The sequence below is a fragment of the Lycorma delicatula genome, chromosome 4 (assembly GCF_047948215.1).
Source record: "Lycorma delicatula isolate Av1 chromosome 4, ASM4794821v1, whole genome shotgun sequence".
NCBI lineage: Eukaryota > Metazoa > Arthropoda > Insecta > Hemiptera > Fulgoridae > Lycorma > Lycorma delicatula.
This window is the reverse complement of record NC_134458.1, coordinates 89,643,022-89,661,345: the sequence shown is the minus strand read 5'-3', so window position 1 is coordinate 89,661,345 and position 18,324 is coordinate 89,643,022. Positions and strand designations below refer to the sequence as shown.

At 30.2% G+C, this 18,324-nt stretch overlaps 1 protein-coding gene across 6 annotated transcripts in view; it reads left to right on the top strand.

The window, feature by feature from the left end:
- The window catches only part of cher (filamin A protein cher), a 570,661-nt gene that overhangs the window by 413,774 nt on the left and 138,563 nt on the right, over positions 1–18,324 (top strand). For all 6 annotated transcript variants that reach the window (XM_075363574.1, XM_075363565.1, XM_075363566.1 and 3 more), the window contains one exon: positions 10,251–10,398. In XM_075363574.1, the coding sequence (XP_075219689.1) occupies positions 10,251–10,398 (148 nt within the window). The remainder of the gene's footprint in view (positions 1–10,250; positions 10,399–18,324) is intronic.

Here is an 18,324-nt window from a genome sequence, read left to right as displayed (position 1 = left end):
TTTAATAGTTTATTCCTTGTTATTCGTTTGTAAGATCCCGAAAAATTTAAAGCTTATATTTAGGAATTCCTTAATTCAACTTTACAAAATCAATTATTTTTCTCAAATTTTAATTTCTAATTTTGTTCCTTTTCGATCATAATTTTCTAAAATTTCAATTCTTTACCGTTAATATCTTTTTTTTTTCTGTCGTACTGCTTTTGTGTACATGAAAGAATCATGATAAAATAGATTTTATATTCTAGATCTTTACATTTGATTTGTTTGATTTGATTGTATTTCGTAACATTACTTAATAAGTTTTAATAATTTTTTATATGTTTGGATTCGTATGTAAAAAGAAGAGATTTAAGTGGATGGACCTCAGTCTAAAAGGCTTCTTGTTAACTCAACTTTCTGTTTCTTCTTATCATTAAAAAGATGTAAATGAAAGTACACCTAAAACTCTTATTTCTTTAATTTTGAAGCGTTTCACATCCCAAGAGAAAGTACAGCTATCTTTGGACTTTTAGCGTAATCTGAACCATACTTCATCCAGTTAGATAGTCATCGTCTTAAAACTTCCTTGAACAATCTAGAAAAATATTTGGGAAGTTTAACTGATTTTTTAGATAGAAGCCTGTAAAGAACAGCCAGTCTGTGTTAAGAAAAAACATAATGTCATTCGTAGCATGACGAAATACGATTAAAACAAAAAAAAAAACAAAACAGTTTCTAATTACTTGGAGTATTTTTAAAACATATAATTGGTGGTTTTAGCAATGAGACTTACTGAACTGCATATAGGTTTTGAGAATATTTTAGGAAAAGTCACTTCCATAATCATTCAAAAAAATATTAGATTTTAGATATTTAAGGTAAGAAAAAGAGCGTTGAGTGCTCAGTTCTGTAGTATTTTTATATCGTTAAGTGAATATATAGGAGTATTGCGTGGTTGAAGCTGTAAGGTGCATTCTGATTCTGCTACTTTCATAGAATTAGAATCTTAACGCATACCCAAATCCAAAAACGGCCAGAATAACGTGTAAAACGTCTCAGTCCATTTTTAGGTTAAATTCTAGTTGGTTATTTTATATTATTCTGTTAATTAAAGAAGTAAAAAAAAAAACAAAAAAACACTGAATTATATACATACGTTTTTCAATATCTGAAGTTATAAAGGAAACGGTTTTTAAATACTTTGGTACCTTTTCTAGGTATTTTTCGCATACTTTTCCCGGTGTTTTAAACCAAAATCATAGGACCTTTTTTATGAATCATCAATAATTACAAGTCTTTTAAGAATCACATAAATGTCAATAGTGTACATCAAACTCGAAAGGTAAAGTTGCCAAAACTTTTTGAAAAAAAAGGAATTAGGGTAATTAAAAACGAAAAATATAGTATACAATTTTTATTTGTTATTTTTAACCCAAGGTTCTTTTCCAGTTAATACAGGTGTTTGAAAGGTTACGCAACCTTATAAAAAATGAGTAAGTTACAATAGTTGTTGAAATTGGCCTCTATTATGCGATTCACATAATTAAATACGACTTTGCGTGCTTTTAAACACACGTTGTAACGTTTTTTGAGGAATTGCAGCGACACATCTTTCAATTTCGCTCTGCAATTCGGAAATGGTGTATGGATAAGTTTTGTAAACAGCATCCTTAAGGTATCCTCACAAGAAAAAGTCAAAAGGGGATTAATTAGGAGACCTAGGGGGCCACCATCCCTTTGAAATCACTTATCCATGAAACACTGATCCAAAAAAGTCATAGTGTTGTTGGATGTACGAGTCCCACTATTGTCCTGCTGAAACCACGTGTACTCTAGCCGGTCTGCAGATATAGTATTTACAAATTGTTGCACCATCTGTATGTAGCGCTCACTGTTCACTGTGCCATGAAAGAAAGTCACGAAGATTCGCCTACATGAAATGACACACCAAATACCCACTTTTTGTCCGTGCAGAGGAGACTCGTGCAGCTGACGTGGATTTTCGTACACCAAATGCGTGAATTCTGTGCATCTACGTATCCATCAAGGTGGAACCATGCCTTTTTCAGACCAAACCAGTCATCGAGTTCTTCCCCATCTGACGTTACACATGACGCGAATCACCGATAAAAAGCTACACGTTTTCCAGTGTCTGCAGGTAACAATTCGTGAACAACACGAATTCTGTACGGCTGGATCTTTAAACACTTGCGCGATATTGTATGAGCACTACCGATGGAGACACCAGACTGGCTAGATAGGCGTCACACAGACTTCTTAGGACAAATAGAATATACAGCTTGCACGTCGATCAACTTTTCTGGTGTTAGCACTTTCGATCGACCGCTTTTGATTGAATCTGCCATATTCCCGTTCTCTTGGAAATTGTCGTACAGCCGCTTGGTAGCGGTCTTGTTTGATTTATCCACACGGTACGTTTCTGTGAAGGCATTTTGGGTCTGGGCATAACTGACATATGTAATGCACTGGGAGACAATGAATATTCTCTCTGCATTGTGTAATCTACTTTTTCCTCAATTAAAACAGCAACAAAAGAAGGAAAAATTCATCCGTAAAGTTGCGTCACTTTTTGAATACTCTGTAGAAATTTATATATATAATTACGAAAATTTCGCCTGGCAAAAAAAAACAATGAGTGGTGGAGTGGGCTGGAAAAATTACTTTCAACTTGGTTGAAATCTTGTAAAACTTTTTTCCTATATATTTTTTATTATTATTTAATTAAATAATTTTTACTTATTTTCAGAGAAGAATTTTAGCTGGACTGAACTACAGTATTTGCTGTCAGAACCTATTTCTGCATAATTTTCTAAAACAGTATTTTTAGGGTTTATAAATAGGCAATAAATTCAGGGCCTCGTTCAGGTTACTGATTTTATAGGTGTCGTATACCATAACTACAGTTTTTTCTTCTCTCCTTTCCTCTTTCTCTCTCTTATACACTTTCACACAAATATATTTATTTTTATCTGTATGTGTTTTCAAGTTAGTGTGCAAGTGTTTTTTAATTTTTTATAATTTATTTCTGACTTGTTGCTCTTGTAAAAATTTACTGGTAGCGATTGTTTGGCATTTCGCCATAGTTTGATTGATGGTTTTTGTTGACATGTGACATCTTTTTTAGCAATCATCCGTTATGTTTCTATCATTGACGATAAACATATGTTGCGTGCGCGTATTTTTTCTTGATGTACTTGTCGAGTTGTGTATCTGACGATGATTTTGATTATTAGTAATTCTTTTCATAATAATGGTAAAAATCGAGATCTATTTCATTTTACCAACCACTCATTTTCCTGTTAATTTAAAAGATTCATTTCATTACTTAAATTCTTTAAATAGTTGAAGGAAACGTAAAGAAAAAAATCCTTTTTGACTATTTTTCAACTTTAATTAAGATCCTTATGATACGGGTAAAAATGTTAAATCATAAAAGATCTTGAACATTTTTTGAGTCAGTAGTTTTCTGTTTATCAGCAACTTTCCAAGAAAACTATTATTACATTAAATTTTGAAACTTTGAACGTAAATATTATACAGGAAGGATATACGGGCATCTCAATTGTTTCTCTTAATGACACTGTTATCCAAATGTTGAATTACAGTCACTGTAATTTTTATTTATTCTCTGATGAAGTTTTTTATTTATAATAAATAATTACAAAAATATTTGCGTGATACAAGAAAGTAGCACGCTTTTTAAAATTTGGAAAATGAAGTAAAACATTTTAGTAAGAAGTAAATAATGTCTGTTATCCTTTTACTCATTTGTAATAAGATTTCTCTCCATATATGAATAAGATTTGTTACATATTTAACAGATTTGTTACATAATACAGATTTATTTACTATTTGCTCAGAATAACCGTGGAAATACTTTGAATACAAAATTTTATCTCACGGGTAACATCCTGAATTCCAGGAATATAATGTAACTGTTTCTATTCGTCAAATCATTAATAGCGTAACAGGAGATTATTGTAATCCCATTACTAGTTTAGTGCTAGACATACGAGTGCTACTGCAGAAGGAGAAACCGTAAATACCAAAATCTAAAGTAAAAGAGAGAGAAGTAATTTTTTAAAATTAATGATTATGGGGAAAAAATATTTGATAAAAGTTTAATTAAAATTAACCCAAAAAGGCCTCTTCCCGTTTTCAATATTGACTTTCGATAAAATAAGCTTTTCAAGTAAGGCAAAGTACTTAATATTAAATTTACTACAGTTTTTTACGATTACAGCTTACGATATAATAACCAGACTTATTATAACGCGCGCGCGCGCGCGCACACACACTAACCTAATCTTTATGAATATAAAGCTAATCTCTGCTAACCTTTATAAATAAATGTTTAGCAGAGTTAAATTCAACCTATGTATGTAAACCATAAAAACAAGAGATAAACATCAGATGTACTGATCGTTTACGTTGCTGTACAGATAGATAATGGGTTTTTAAAATTAAATATAAAGCTTGGTATATCCTTTGAGTTAAAATTTTGAATTGGTAATTTCATAAGCATATGTATAGGATTTAACTTTGTTTTCAAAGAATGAACTCCTTTTTGATTATTTATTATGGTATAAAGGTAATAGAATCCGTTATTGAAAAAAAGAGATAAAATAAAACTTATAAATATGTTATATTTTAGAGGTTAAAATTTACATTCAAATGCCAAAGACACGTGTATTTTCGCATAAATAACGTGTCAAATTTTTAAGTAAATTATTTGTAAGAACATTAAAACAGTATTAAGTCTTTTTTTTGTTGAAAAATTATTAGATAAGGAAAATATTAAATAAATAACTACCGCGGAACGAATAAATAAAAAAACATAATTTTCTAAGTTATTTTGAGATTTTAAGTGCATAAGGATTTTCGCTCATTAGTTGAATGAGGTTTGGCCAGACAGATGTCATGTTTCTATCATAGTTTTTTGGCTACGTTTCTTTTAAAATTTTTGTGTCACACGTATGCTTTTTTTATTTTTATTTAAGTTTCACCAATGATTAGATTGTTTTTTAGTATGTGCTTTCTCTTTTTATTACAGTTCACATTCATTAATTTTAATGTGTTACGGGTCGTAAAGTAAATTAAATTAATTGATGTATATTTTCTATTCAATATTTACCATAAGACTGTAATAATAATTAATGATACGTGTCTAAAAGTGCACGCGCGTATATATATATATATATATATATATATACATACATACATACATTCGCGTATATATTCAATGTATTGCTTGTATGCAATAGCATACATACAGTCTACATACACCGAACTTTTAAGTTGAAACGCATTTTTTCTTACTCTTTCAGTGTTAATTATTATTTTTTTAACATTTTTAAAATGATTTCCTTATTTCGACTAATTCATAGTTTTTTTACAAAAGTAAAAATAATCAGAAGTGATCAAACACTTACGAAATTCTAAAATGAGATTGTTGTTCAACACTTGCAGAAATTGTTAAAATTCAGCAAGAAACTTAAATTATTTTAATGATTAAATTTTTCGTGGAGATTAGCATCTAATTCCTCTTATCTCTTCAGTAATATATTTGAAAATTATTTTACATCCTTCATTATTATAGTAGGTACAGTATAACGTCCGATCAAAATTTCACCCCTCCCGTTGTTTTAATTTTTTGACAAGTTTTAGGTCCTGATACCATAAATGAAAAAAAAAATAGAAAATTTTTATGAATGGATATCTGACGGTCAGTTCTACGCTGCTTAATAAATTCGATATCAGTTATAATAAGTTAGTGAAAGCCGATGTTATCAGTTTTAACGAAAAATAACTGAAATTATTTCTGTACATTAGGCAAATTTATTATTGGATCTTGAACCCGATTGGGTTAGAGAGTTAAGATTAGACGAGGTACTTAATGTCGAAGAGGATTGATTTTAGTAGAATTTTACTCCTAAAATATTATTGAGATTATTCTGAAAATGTTTTTTGAGATAAAGTATTTTTCAAGAGTTACTCCAAATCTTAAACATTTGTAGAGATAAAGATCGCGAAGGTTCAGCATCTTTGTTGTTAGTTTTTTCAATGTACAATTTCAATTATTTAAAGAAAAATAGTTTAAAATAAGTTATAAAAAAAAAATATAAAGATTAGTACCGGTAATGAAAACATTATGGATTACTTGAAATGTAAATATATATACTTGTATGTTATATACCTAAGTATACTTATAATATTAAATGATTAGTTCGAGTATATATTAATAGTTAAAATTACTACTGTAGTAATAAATATTGAAATATTTTATGCCCTGATAATGTGTTATTTATTTAAAACAATATATTATACAGCTAAGTTGTATAACGATAAAAAAATACTTTAAAGGAGGTTGTATTTCAACTACTCCGAAAACGGTTGAAAATTTTTCCTTCCCTGGTATTGATACGTTTAGATAAAAATAATTTTATATCGATGAGTTAAAGTAATCAAAATTTAACTTGAATTCTTAGGATTAGAGACCTTTCTTTTTTTTATAAAACATTCAAATTTTGAATGGAGTAATACAAGAAAATATTTTATTAAGTATAATCCCCCCTACAATTTACAGATTCGTAGTATTTCCCCGCTTACTCAACTGTTTTTTCAAAAATTTCAAAGAACTCTTAATAATAAAGCTACTATTTCAATTTCAAGATTTTACATTGAACTTTTCTTGAAATACGGTATAAAACTAAATAAAGGTCAACATAGAAAATCAGAATTTTCTAATCAAATGTTTTTTTTTTTTTTGCATTTAGGGTAGCTCATACTCCTTATCGGAAAAGGTAATTTTATGTTTGTGACCAATACTTTCTGTTGTACACTATAACAAGTGGAAATATCCGATTTTTAATCGGGTAGTGGTTCTTATTTTTTTACCTGTAGAATACCTATGTCTTGCATATAACTTGTTAATATAACGATGTTTGCTTTAATTCTTTTTCCCTAAAACTCTTACTTTCCTGGCAATTTAGCTCAAGAGGAAAATATGGTAATCGGTCAAAAAGATTGATTTTTTTTTTCTAGACGGTTTATGACCCAGGAACACCCCAAATAACAAAACTAGGGGATAATGTTCATACGTACGTGTGTGGGCTTGTTTGAAGCTTAATAACTTTTGACTGGATAAACCAATCTTGATGAAATTTTGTACACAGACTCGACTGGTTGGAGCAATTTGATGGTAAAATGTTAGGGGTCAATATCTCCTGGGTGTGGGAAGGGATTTTTTTGGAGGTAATTTTCTCAAACTTTTGCTAATTTAACCACAGTCTGTATTGAGCTCAGTACATGCATGCATGCTTATCTTGCCATTTAAAAAAAAAAAATTGTTCCAAAATTCCCCCTTCCTCAAAAATTGTAAAAAGCTATATTTTTATTTATTGCATATCTTTTAACCGATATTTTTTTAACGTCTTCCTAGGCATTGTAGTAGTGCAAGCAAACAAAAAATAAAAAAAATACTTTGGGGCAATACTGAGAGTAAGAGAACCGATTAAAGTTTAAAAATATCGATTTTTAAAACTGTTTAAATAATAAACTTTTAGTAATAATATTACAATAAAATTTCATAATAATTCACCCTCCACCCCAAAAAATAAATCTTAGATAACTTTTTATTGGCTGTACATTTTTTAGTGAAATTTTTTTAGTTTCTTCCATTTAACATAGTTAATGAAGAAAAATCAAAAAAGTTCTTGTAAGGTGATTTTGGAAGTGGAGTAGTAGAGAAAAATAAAACAATACCGTGTTTTTAATAATTTTTAAAACATTTTATTTGATTAATTTAAACATATAATGATAATTTTACAATAGAAGCTCATCATAAATTACCACCATCCAAAAAAGAAATCATAGGTAAATTTTTCTAGTATAATTACTTTTCCATTATATAAAATATATAACCAGGCTATTGTAGATTTTATGCCATTTTTTTTTTTTAATTAATGTTTATCTATAGCGTATAAATAAAAGAAACTATACTTGCAAAAGTGATGGAATTAAACCTGCTTGAGGTTTAAAAAAATTATTTTTTATTTTTTATTTTTGTTTCGCTGAAGAAGAAACGTAAACAAATTATAACAAAAATAAATAATAAAAATATGAGGTATAATAAATAATAATATCAAGTTAAAACTTCATAAAACGCAACCGTTTGAATTAAACTTGAAGTTGCAAGGAAGCTAAATTGTTTGAACTGCTTTCATGACGTAACAAAATGGTAGTTTAGGAAACTGCTACACTAAATAGATTTTTCTATAGACGATCATTTAAGTTGCAACCGTTGAAACGAATTCATCGTTTTATTTCATCTTATGGTTGAAATATCGATTATTGTTTCGTAACTGAAGAAGAGTTTTCAGAATCTATTAGGTTCGTGTTTTTTTCTACATCATTGTTAGTTTGAACTAAAAAAAGTTATGTAATTTGAATTTCTTACATTTTCAATTTCTTTCTTTGGATTTTTATTTTGCTTCTCCTTCTAATCGTTTCATTCATCAATAATGGTGGTAATAAACAATAAGAGTAGATTAAAGCTTTTTTTTCTGCTTTCCTTTTTGAAATTTTCCTCATTTATACTTTAATAATAGATTATTAAATTTTAAAAATTACCTTTTTCATCAGTCATATTTTAATGCTGTTTTTTCTTTTTTCTCATATATTAATTACATGAAAGATTAATAATCCCTCATTAAAAAATAAAAAACATACGAAAAGTAAAATTTATTAAAAAATCTTTATAAAAATTATGATTGGAATTTATAATTTTGAGGAAAAAGAAGGTGTGAAAATATATATATTTTATACGAAGAAAAAATATTTTTTTAAATTCAATTTAAAAAGATATATATTCAAATAGTAAACTAGTAGTTGTCTATAATTTTTGAATCTGTGTTTATTATAAATGTTTTTTCGTAGAAAATGTTCTATTTTCGCTTACCTGCTTGTCAAGAGACTAAAGTAGTAACATAAATAAGTCTACCTGAAACATCTTTTACAAAACTAAAAAATCATACTACCTTCTGCTTTTTTTATTTTTAATATGTAGGCTATATGTATTTTTTCGTATTGGTGTAATAAATGTAGCATAAAGGTTCTCTTTTGAATATCTTTCAGTATTTTTTTTAAATTTTATTTTAGATTAAATAATTTAAGTTATGTATAATCATGTTAATAAATATAATTACTTTTTTTTTGTAATGATACGTTGTCGAATTAATTTTTACTATATATATATATATATATATATATATATATATATACATATAATTATATGTCGAATATATAAAACTGTATATATATATATATATATATATATATATACATTGTCAAAATGTCATGACTGATTCATAATCAACCCCCAGAAAAAACTACTGAAGTAGTGTTTAGTTGTTTAAATTAATTTTGGACATAAAAATTAGGAAAGAAGTAGGATAAAGATTAATTATCATTGGCTGGTTATCTTTTTCAAAATAGAAACCGCTGTCTTTGCTATAGAGCAGGAAACAAAGGAAATCCATACTAGTATAAGCATTCGATCTCAAATCTTTTATTTTGAAGGTATCTTTTTAATGCAGATGTATCTTGCCGTTTTATTTGTAAGATTTGCTTGTAGAACTCAATGATTTTTATATGAAGGCTGTTGATTGTCTTCTTTTTTTAATCATTTTATGAAATAATCAGATTGAAATTGGAAAAAGATATTATGAAACTCTTATCTTTTTTTAAAATTCATAGTAATATTATAGATCTTTTAATTTTATAATTTAACTAGAAAAAAGGTGGGCCTACGGCCCGCCGCGAAAATGTTACATGGTTTATGTTTTATTACACATATTTTAAGAAAGAAATATATTAGTTTTAAATTTATTTATTATGTATTGTTTTCTTCTGGAACTGATTTTTAAGTTATTTCCTTTAATAAACATATTATTATTTTTACCGTACGTAATGTTTTTCCTTGTGAAAATAAATTATTTTTTTCAGTATATATAAACAACATCACTTTGTTTAGAGCTATTAGTGTTATCGGCCAGTTTTGAACTAACTCTTGTTGCCATATGTGTAACAGATGGCAAGAAGCGCTTCATTTAAAATAAAAATTGTGAGCACATACAGCAAACAAACCAACGCACCATGCTTCTTTATCTTGTTGATTACTACAACCGTTCTTGAAAAAATAATTAGGATTATTTTTATATAATTAATTTTTTTTATTAATTTTGTTTCAGGTTGAATCAGAAGGTTTTACTACTGAAAAACAAACTCATTCAAGAACTCAATCAAGTGTTCGTGAGTCAAAAACAAAAACTCAACAGCAATATCGTTCTGTAGAACTTAATAATATCCCATTACCTACTACTGGAGGACACGTTACAGGTAATTTTATATTCATTTTTATTAATACTAATAAATTTATCTTTTATATTAATATTCTGTCACTAAAATTTCCTACGAGTAAAACTAATATTAAGCTTAATTTTTCGTTACGTTACCAAAAAAACCATGTTCTTTAGAGATGAATGATGTTTGAATATTAAAATTTCTAAAAAATTATATTTAGTTACCGTACCGACGTTAAGCCCTTCTTACAATCACCTCTGTCTATTCTTGTACGCAAACAAGATTTCAAGTCGTACAAACCTAATCTATGAACCGCAGGCTATCTCCTTACTAATTATCAGTAGGTCTCAGCACTGTAAGTTCCACCGTTGTACTTACAGTACCGGTATTCCTGCTGAAAATCGTATTTCAGCGCGCTTACAACATTCCTGTCCGAGGAATCCATAGCGATGGATTTTTATTAGCGGCGGATTTTATACAGAGCCGGGTACAACGATAGCTTTAGGAAACAACCAATCCTCTCATAACACTGGTCATGCACCAATCTACTCGCGATAAGAGAAACCACAAGGGGGTGACTCGGCCGTGTACCACCCGTTATCAGGTCATTGGCGTAAGTTAGTGATATCGAATAAAAATTTAACCAATTTAAATTGAAATAAATATCGTTCCGGGTTCATAATTGCAGCCTTCTTATTTATCCCAAGGAATAAGAAGCACACTGATCCTATGAATCCAAATACTTATCGGCTGACACATTGTGGAGGCTTTGGCGTTATCTTCACTCCTCTGCGGACCCGAGGTTTACAAAGATAATCAGATCAGATTTCATGCACTAATATTTGTACGTGAACGTATAACTAAGCTTTTTTCTCTCCAAATTTAGATATCTAAATAGAGTTAAAACGGGACGACGGGTGAGCACCAACATTTGTTACAGGAATAATATGAAAAATCAGTACTTATCATAAACCCCAAAACGGGTTAGAAGTATTTTAAAGAAATCCCGTATATTTTATTTATCGTAAGTCTTTTATTAATAAATCAATCATTTACAAATAAATTATGGGCCATGAATTACGAATAATTTCTATTAAGATACCGATTTAAAAAATTACTAACGTTAAGTTATCATTCATTAACGGATTACGCATGCACGATTTATTTATCCATTGGTGTAGAGATACTTTCTGAACGAATTATTTAAATTCTTTATTGATTGTATAAAAATCATTTTATTTGATGTTATAAAAACGATTAATTACATAAATTTGGATTTGCTTCAATGAAAAATACATTAATATGTAGAAATTCTGGATAAATTTTATTAGTATTTAAAAATAGTACGCTGGTATGTCATGTTGTGTTCAGCCGAACTGATTAATTGAGGTATCTTTTTACATAAGCAGTAAATATATTTAATGGGAGAACTAAATGAGTCTTGACTTCGGTACAGTTCATGGTAAAGATTTTAAAGTAAAATACATAGGGCCACCGGCCAGCCACCGACCACCGGATAACCATTAACGTACTGAATTAATTAGGACAAGTCAGTATGACAAGATGAAGTAACAGTAACAAATTAATACTCTTCCGCCTTAGACGCTTATTTTTGGACTGAAAATTTATCATTTAATCCTGCCTGCTTCTCTACCGTACTTACGTTTCGTTATATTACCCGACGCCAGAATATTTTCACACTGCTTGAGGCGATTATATTCACGCACGAATAGTCACGTACGTTCTTACATATAGGAAAGTGTGATCTATAACCTGCTAGTTTCATCTTCTGAGTTTCCATTTCTTAATATAAGGAAGAGTGAAGTACAGAACCAGATGATGTTCTAACCTTACCTTTTAAATTGAGACTTCGGTGTTTTTCTCACACTGTATACTTCTCTTTACAATATATCTTTTAATTCTACTCTCTAAGTATAACCTAAGACGTATACGGTTGTTACTTAATGTTCATTTTTGCTTCATCTGAAATTAAATTTTTAATATTCTTTAATATCATTTATATGCTTGTATAATTTTTCAAATTATCCGCCTGCTTTTAAAATATACTAATTTCTTTTCGAATCTAAAAATACGGAATGTGGTAAAGTCTCATTAAATTATGATGGATTGCTTTCTGATACGGTTTGCTTTCTTGATTATTATATTATACTCGTATAAATTACCCACCCTAGAATTTTGGACTTAGCAAAATTTTGAGTTTCTCTCTGCGGAAAATATATAAAAATTCTGGTTAACAGGAATCCGTTTATGTATTGTGTTAGCGTCTACTTAGTTAGCTTAACGTCTCAAAAATAGTATATTTAAAATGTTTTGCTTTAGTATGTATTCAACTGATTTCATTCATTTTTGTTTAAATCATACGAGGAGTTGGAGAGATAGTTTACGGTGGTTTACCTCAAAATGGGTTTGACTGGTAAAAATTCTATTCGTATGTGTTTTGTTTTATCTTTTGTATGCATATGGAATAAAATCAGATGGCTCAGCGTTATTCCATTAGTACGTTTCTTCCAAATTAGGCTTTTTTTTAAAGCATTCTGATTATAAATAAAGTTTCAATTAGAAATTTACTGGACTTACTGTCCATAGGCAGAACACTGATCTACCAAATTACAGAAACACCAAGGTTGCGGTAACATCCTTAGCTGAGATCCTTTGGGCATTAAACAAAAATTCAGAGTACGCAGGAAAGAGAGGATCAAGAAAAACTATCTTGAGAGACGTGACATGAGGAAAAAACCATCCAAGAAGTACCAGGGACCCTCCGACTAGACGTTTGTGAATCTCGTTCATAATTCTTCGGAAGACTCAGGATGGACTTACGATACTGAACAATGATTTTGCATCGGCCAGATCAAGTATATTTTTCTTCAGAGATTAAAGAGCCGCTTCAGGCGAAACTTAGGCTTCCTTAAGGAAAATCTTCACCTGTTGCCAGAATTGTACGACACAGAAATGCGAGTCAATCAACATTCACCCAATTCTTACTATACTACGGTTGTCGTTTCATTTATCAAAAAATATTACTATTGAAAAAATGTGTGAAACAAAATTCTAAAAAGATCATCCCCTCAAAAGTTAAAGTTCAACTTCTGGTGTTGTCTTTACTATTAAGTTATTTTATTTATTTATTATCATCACATAGTGTTCTTATTATTTCCTATATTTCGTATTTTTCATGTGTTACTGTCAATTTTAAGCGCTTTTCTTTCTTACTGTCAATTATATATTTTGTTATGCCGCTCTGAGTAAGGTCTTTACCACGAATTTTCTTGATCTGTCTTGGCAAGTGCGGTAGCAGTTCCTATTTTTTTTATCAATTTATTAACATACCTACTCTTTCTGACATGATCGATGTAATATATAATTGTCCGCTGGTCTGAATAAAATGTTTATTTATTGATTACATCTTCTTTAGAGCTTTTACAATTTAGAAGATTACCAAATTAACTTAGCAGGTATTTGCTACAATCTTATTCTTTTAAAAAAATTCACTCTTCCATTCCAAAGTAATTCATTCCATTCCGCAATTTATCAAACGAATTAATTTTACAGTGCATCAATTTTTTTCAAGCGCTTTTATTCTTTTCAATTTCAGTTTCCTTTCGATAAACTTTTCGTAGCAGTAAAACATTACAACCGACAAAAGAATATTTAAAAATTTGTTTCTGATTCTTGATTACATTTGATTACATGCTGATATATTTTTAATAAAATTCTTCCTTTCTCCTTTTGTTGTATTACATAATTAGCGATTAGGGACAGAGTTTTGTTTACGTTGCAAGCATTTAGGTCATTAATTTGGCTCTTTATGAGACAACTGGATATTAACAAAGTCCTTGGACAGTCCCACACAGGGTCGCTACCGCACTAAGAAAAAATCGGCTGCCTTACCGGCTAACAGAAAATGTTCCCACCGAATAAGATCGGCTCATCTGATTCCTATGATACTTGTCTAACGAAGAAGTAATAAAGGATAAGGAAAGGGGAGGGAAGAACGAAGAGAAAATCAAACTATGGAGGGACCGTCGAGTGCTTCAGTTGCTCAGGAATGTCTTCCTTGTTTCATCTGTCCTTTTTGTTATTTTTCCCGAGTAAACAACAAAGTATAGTATTACTGTACTTTAAATTGACCTCTCTCCATGCACTGAATCCAGAAGTTTTAGTATTTATTCTTACTTATTTCAGGTTTCCTTTTAAATAGTAATGCTATCAGTTATGATAGTATTATTTGACTATCATTCAAATAACAATACTATTACACCTTAATTTCACTTCTGGTTTCGTTACACCTTTCTCAAAATTTTCTTTTTAATCTTTTATCTCTTCTTTCTCAATATTCAAGTTGAAAAACAATCAGAATTTGTAATTTTTTCTCTCGTCACATTCTCTGTAGGATTGCAGAAAATAATCTGTGACAAGTCTACTATTTATCTTTTTTAGTCCATTTTTCCCATTTTAACGTAAAATTGTTTACAGTTTTTTCCTTTTATTTTTGAACTAATACAGTAATATATATAAATAAATATTCAAAATTTATTTGATGATAAAGAGATGTTATCACGGGTAAAATAAAATATTAAATGTAAAACTGGCAAGCGTGAAACTGTACCATATTTATAGTTAAATAATGTAAATAATTTTCTTTTCGTAATTCATTATCTACCTTATTAGTGTTTATTCGTCCGAATAAAGTGATTTATTTGGTATTTAAAATTATATTTATTACCAGTAGCCTGAATAAAAGAATTAGTCTTGTCACACTATGATAATATATACACAAAAATAAAGGTGTGCCATAGTATTTTTTCCTAGCTGACATATTGGCTCTAATCTTCTCTGCTATACAGTTGTTCTTTCTATTTTTTTTCTTATAAAAAAAAGAACAGTGACTAATTGAAGAATGAAGAACATATAGATCTACATACATATATATATATATATATATATACACACACACGTATAGATTTTTACGCTCGTTTTAATGCATAATGATATTTGCCTCTGTAGGGAACTTTGTCAATGAGACAGCAAATGAATGAAACCATTTGTCAACTACACTGGCAAAGTATCAACTCCTTTGTGCTCATTCATGAATAAATGAATGAAATACTCCCCTCCTTGGACAACAAAAATCAAAGCAAAGTGATCTTATCTTGACCCTGGTTTACGATCTATCTCTACTTAACAATTAAAAACAAATAATATTATTTTTAAGTTGTGTTTTGTTTTTATCTTTTCTCATTCGTTCATTGTATTATTTTATTTATCTATTTACTAAATGTTTGTGGAGGAATTTTAACAAACATAACGTTTTTGATATTTATTTAATTATTCTAAAACAGGCAGAGATTTAAGATAACCAAACTAAAGGCGTAAAAGCTTATAGAGTATTTGTTTATAAAAAATCAAAGTATTTAAAAAAAATTATTAAACAAATTATTATTTTTAAAATTTTTATTCAGCTATTAATTTATCTTTAAATTTTATATATTTAATTTAATTAATTGAATTTAGCGAGAGCTAATTTTAAGAAAGTAGAAGTAATATTAAAATAATTAAATACCATAAAATATAAATATATATTATAAATAAGTTATATAAATAGTAATAAAAGATTTACCTACAGATATTGGGAATGTGCACAGGCACTTCTCAATACAAAATAATATCAACTTCTGTTAATATTATCTTAAACAAAGAACCGTACTAAACCATAAACCACATCATTAAAATTTTTCATATAGTACACTTGAATTTGCTCGAATGATATTAAATTAACTGACAAAAAGAAATCTAAGAAACAAACAGAAACATAATTTCTAACTTAATTAGTGTCATTAGTAACAGCTCTACTAGGAGGTACTGTATTAAGGAAGGAGCCGATAGTTAGCTCTGAAATTCTTCTTTGGAAGATAATTTTCCATTAATTTGAAAGCGATTCATTTAATATTTAATCGTTTTAAAGCATTTTCACGTTTCGTCAAACGGTTAAAAATATTTTCTGTATTTAATTATTTATAAAATATGTTTTCAAATGAATGTTTATATTTAATTATATTCTTAAATTACAGTCTATCTCATAAGTTTGTCCGAGAAGTAAAATATTAACTTAACATTAAAATAGATTAATATTATAAAAAAGTTGATATGTATATAACATGTCTGTCAGTCCTAAAAAAAAAAAGTGTGCAAATATTGCAAAATTATGCCAGTTTCCGGACGTAGCCAAGAGCCACTCCGAAAGCTGCTCCGGTCGGGTATGCATCAGTCCTGCATTTATACGATGTTCCTCCCATCGTCTGCACACAGAAATAGTGTGTTCGGCATCGTCAACCGCATCGCAGTAACAACAGATTGGTGACTCTCCCCTGCCAAACCTATGCAGGTATTGTTCAAACGCACCATGTCCCGACATGAGTTGCGTTGTATGGTAATCTAATTCGCCATGAGAGCGATCTAGCCAAGCATCCAGGTCCGGGATAATTCTTCTTGTCCATGCAGCCATTGCTGAACCCGCCCATGCCACCTTCCATTGTTCTCGTATAATAGAATTGGCCTCATCTTTGGCTACACCGGACGCCCTTGGTTTTCGTCCTTTAATCTGCAATTCTATCGGGGGCACCGAAGAAAGCACGCACAGTGTATCATACGATAAGGTTCGGTACCACGAAACTACCCCCAGAAGCGACTTCCTATGAGTGCTAGTTAATTTTCTTCTGTTGCGCTGGACATTAACCGCATCGGCCCAAACCAGGGCGGCGTACAACAGAGACGACGTTATCACCGAGGTGACAAGTCGCCTCTTCGACGCACGTGGAATTCCTTGTCCCGCAAAAAGACCTCGCATGGCACGGATTGTTGTTTCCACTCTGTCGCAGATCATGACCACATGACTGGATGGAGTATTTGAGGTGTTTATCCAGTAACACCCCTAGATATTTAGCACTTTCCACCTCGACAATTGCCTCTCCTCTCAGGCGCAGATATAATCTTCTGAGTATCCTCCTACCAGTGAAGAGGATACTCTTGCATTTGGAAGGAGAGACCTCCAAACTGTTGTTGACGAGCCGTTCATTCACTAATTCTAAGGTAATGTTCCCCTTGTCCTCCACTTCATCTAAGGTACTGGCCTCCACTAGCACCGAGATGTCGTCCGCGTATCCTACAACATTCACCTCCGGCGGGAATTGAAGTCTGAAAATTTCATCATAGAAGATGTTCCAAAGTAGGGGTCCGAGTACAGACACCTGCGGGACTCCACAGAAGATCTGATGACTTACCACACCATCCACCGTATTAATTTCAGTCCGTCTCTCGGATAGATAGCTGGCTACTTGCGGCACTATGTACTCACTTATATTCATTCTTTGAAGTGACCTCAATATAACTGGCCAAGGTACCGAATATCCAGGAGTATCATTAGTGGGATACGCCTGGTTCTCCAAGTCCCAGCCCTCACCGCAGCAGCCCATGAAACGACATTGTTGATGACGTTAATAGTTGACCGCCCCCGCCTAAAGCCAAACTGATTCTCATGGAGGATATTGTATATATCTGCTGTTGTGAACAAGTAAGATAACGCGCCGGCTATTTTTTTTCTTGGAACAGTTACTGTATATCCTTCCCCCCGCAATGGCGTGAAAGATTAAATTAAATTATTATTTAACAATAACAATTCCTGTTAATATTAGTTATTTTCATTATTATTTCTTATCGGCTTATCAAATAAACATACAGTTTCTTTCTTTTTTTTAAATAACCATTATTGATTGAAATAGCTATTTCTTGATAATTAGAAAACTGTTCATTCCTAAATATCCAAATTTGGTGAGGATTAGAAAAGGGTTTTTTTGTAGAATTTGACGGTTTTAATTTGAGTAAATTTAAAAATAGTAAAAAATTATACTTTTTCATTTTCCTTTAGTGCGAAAAAATTTTAGT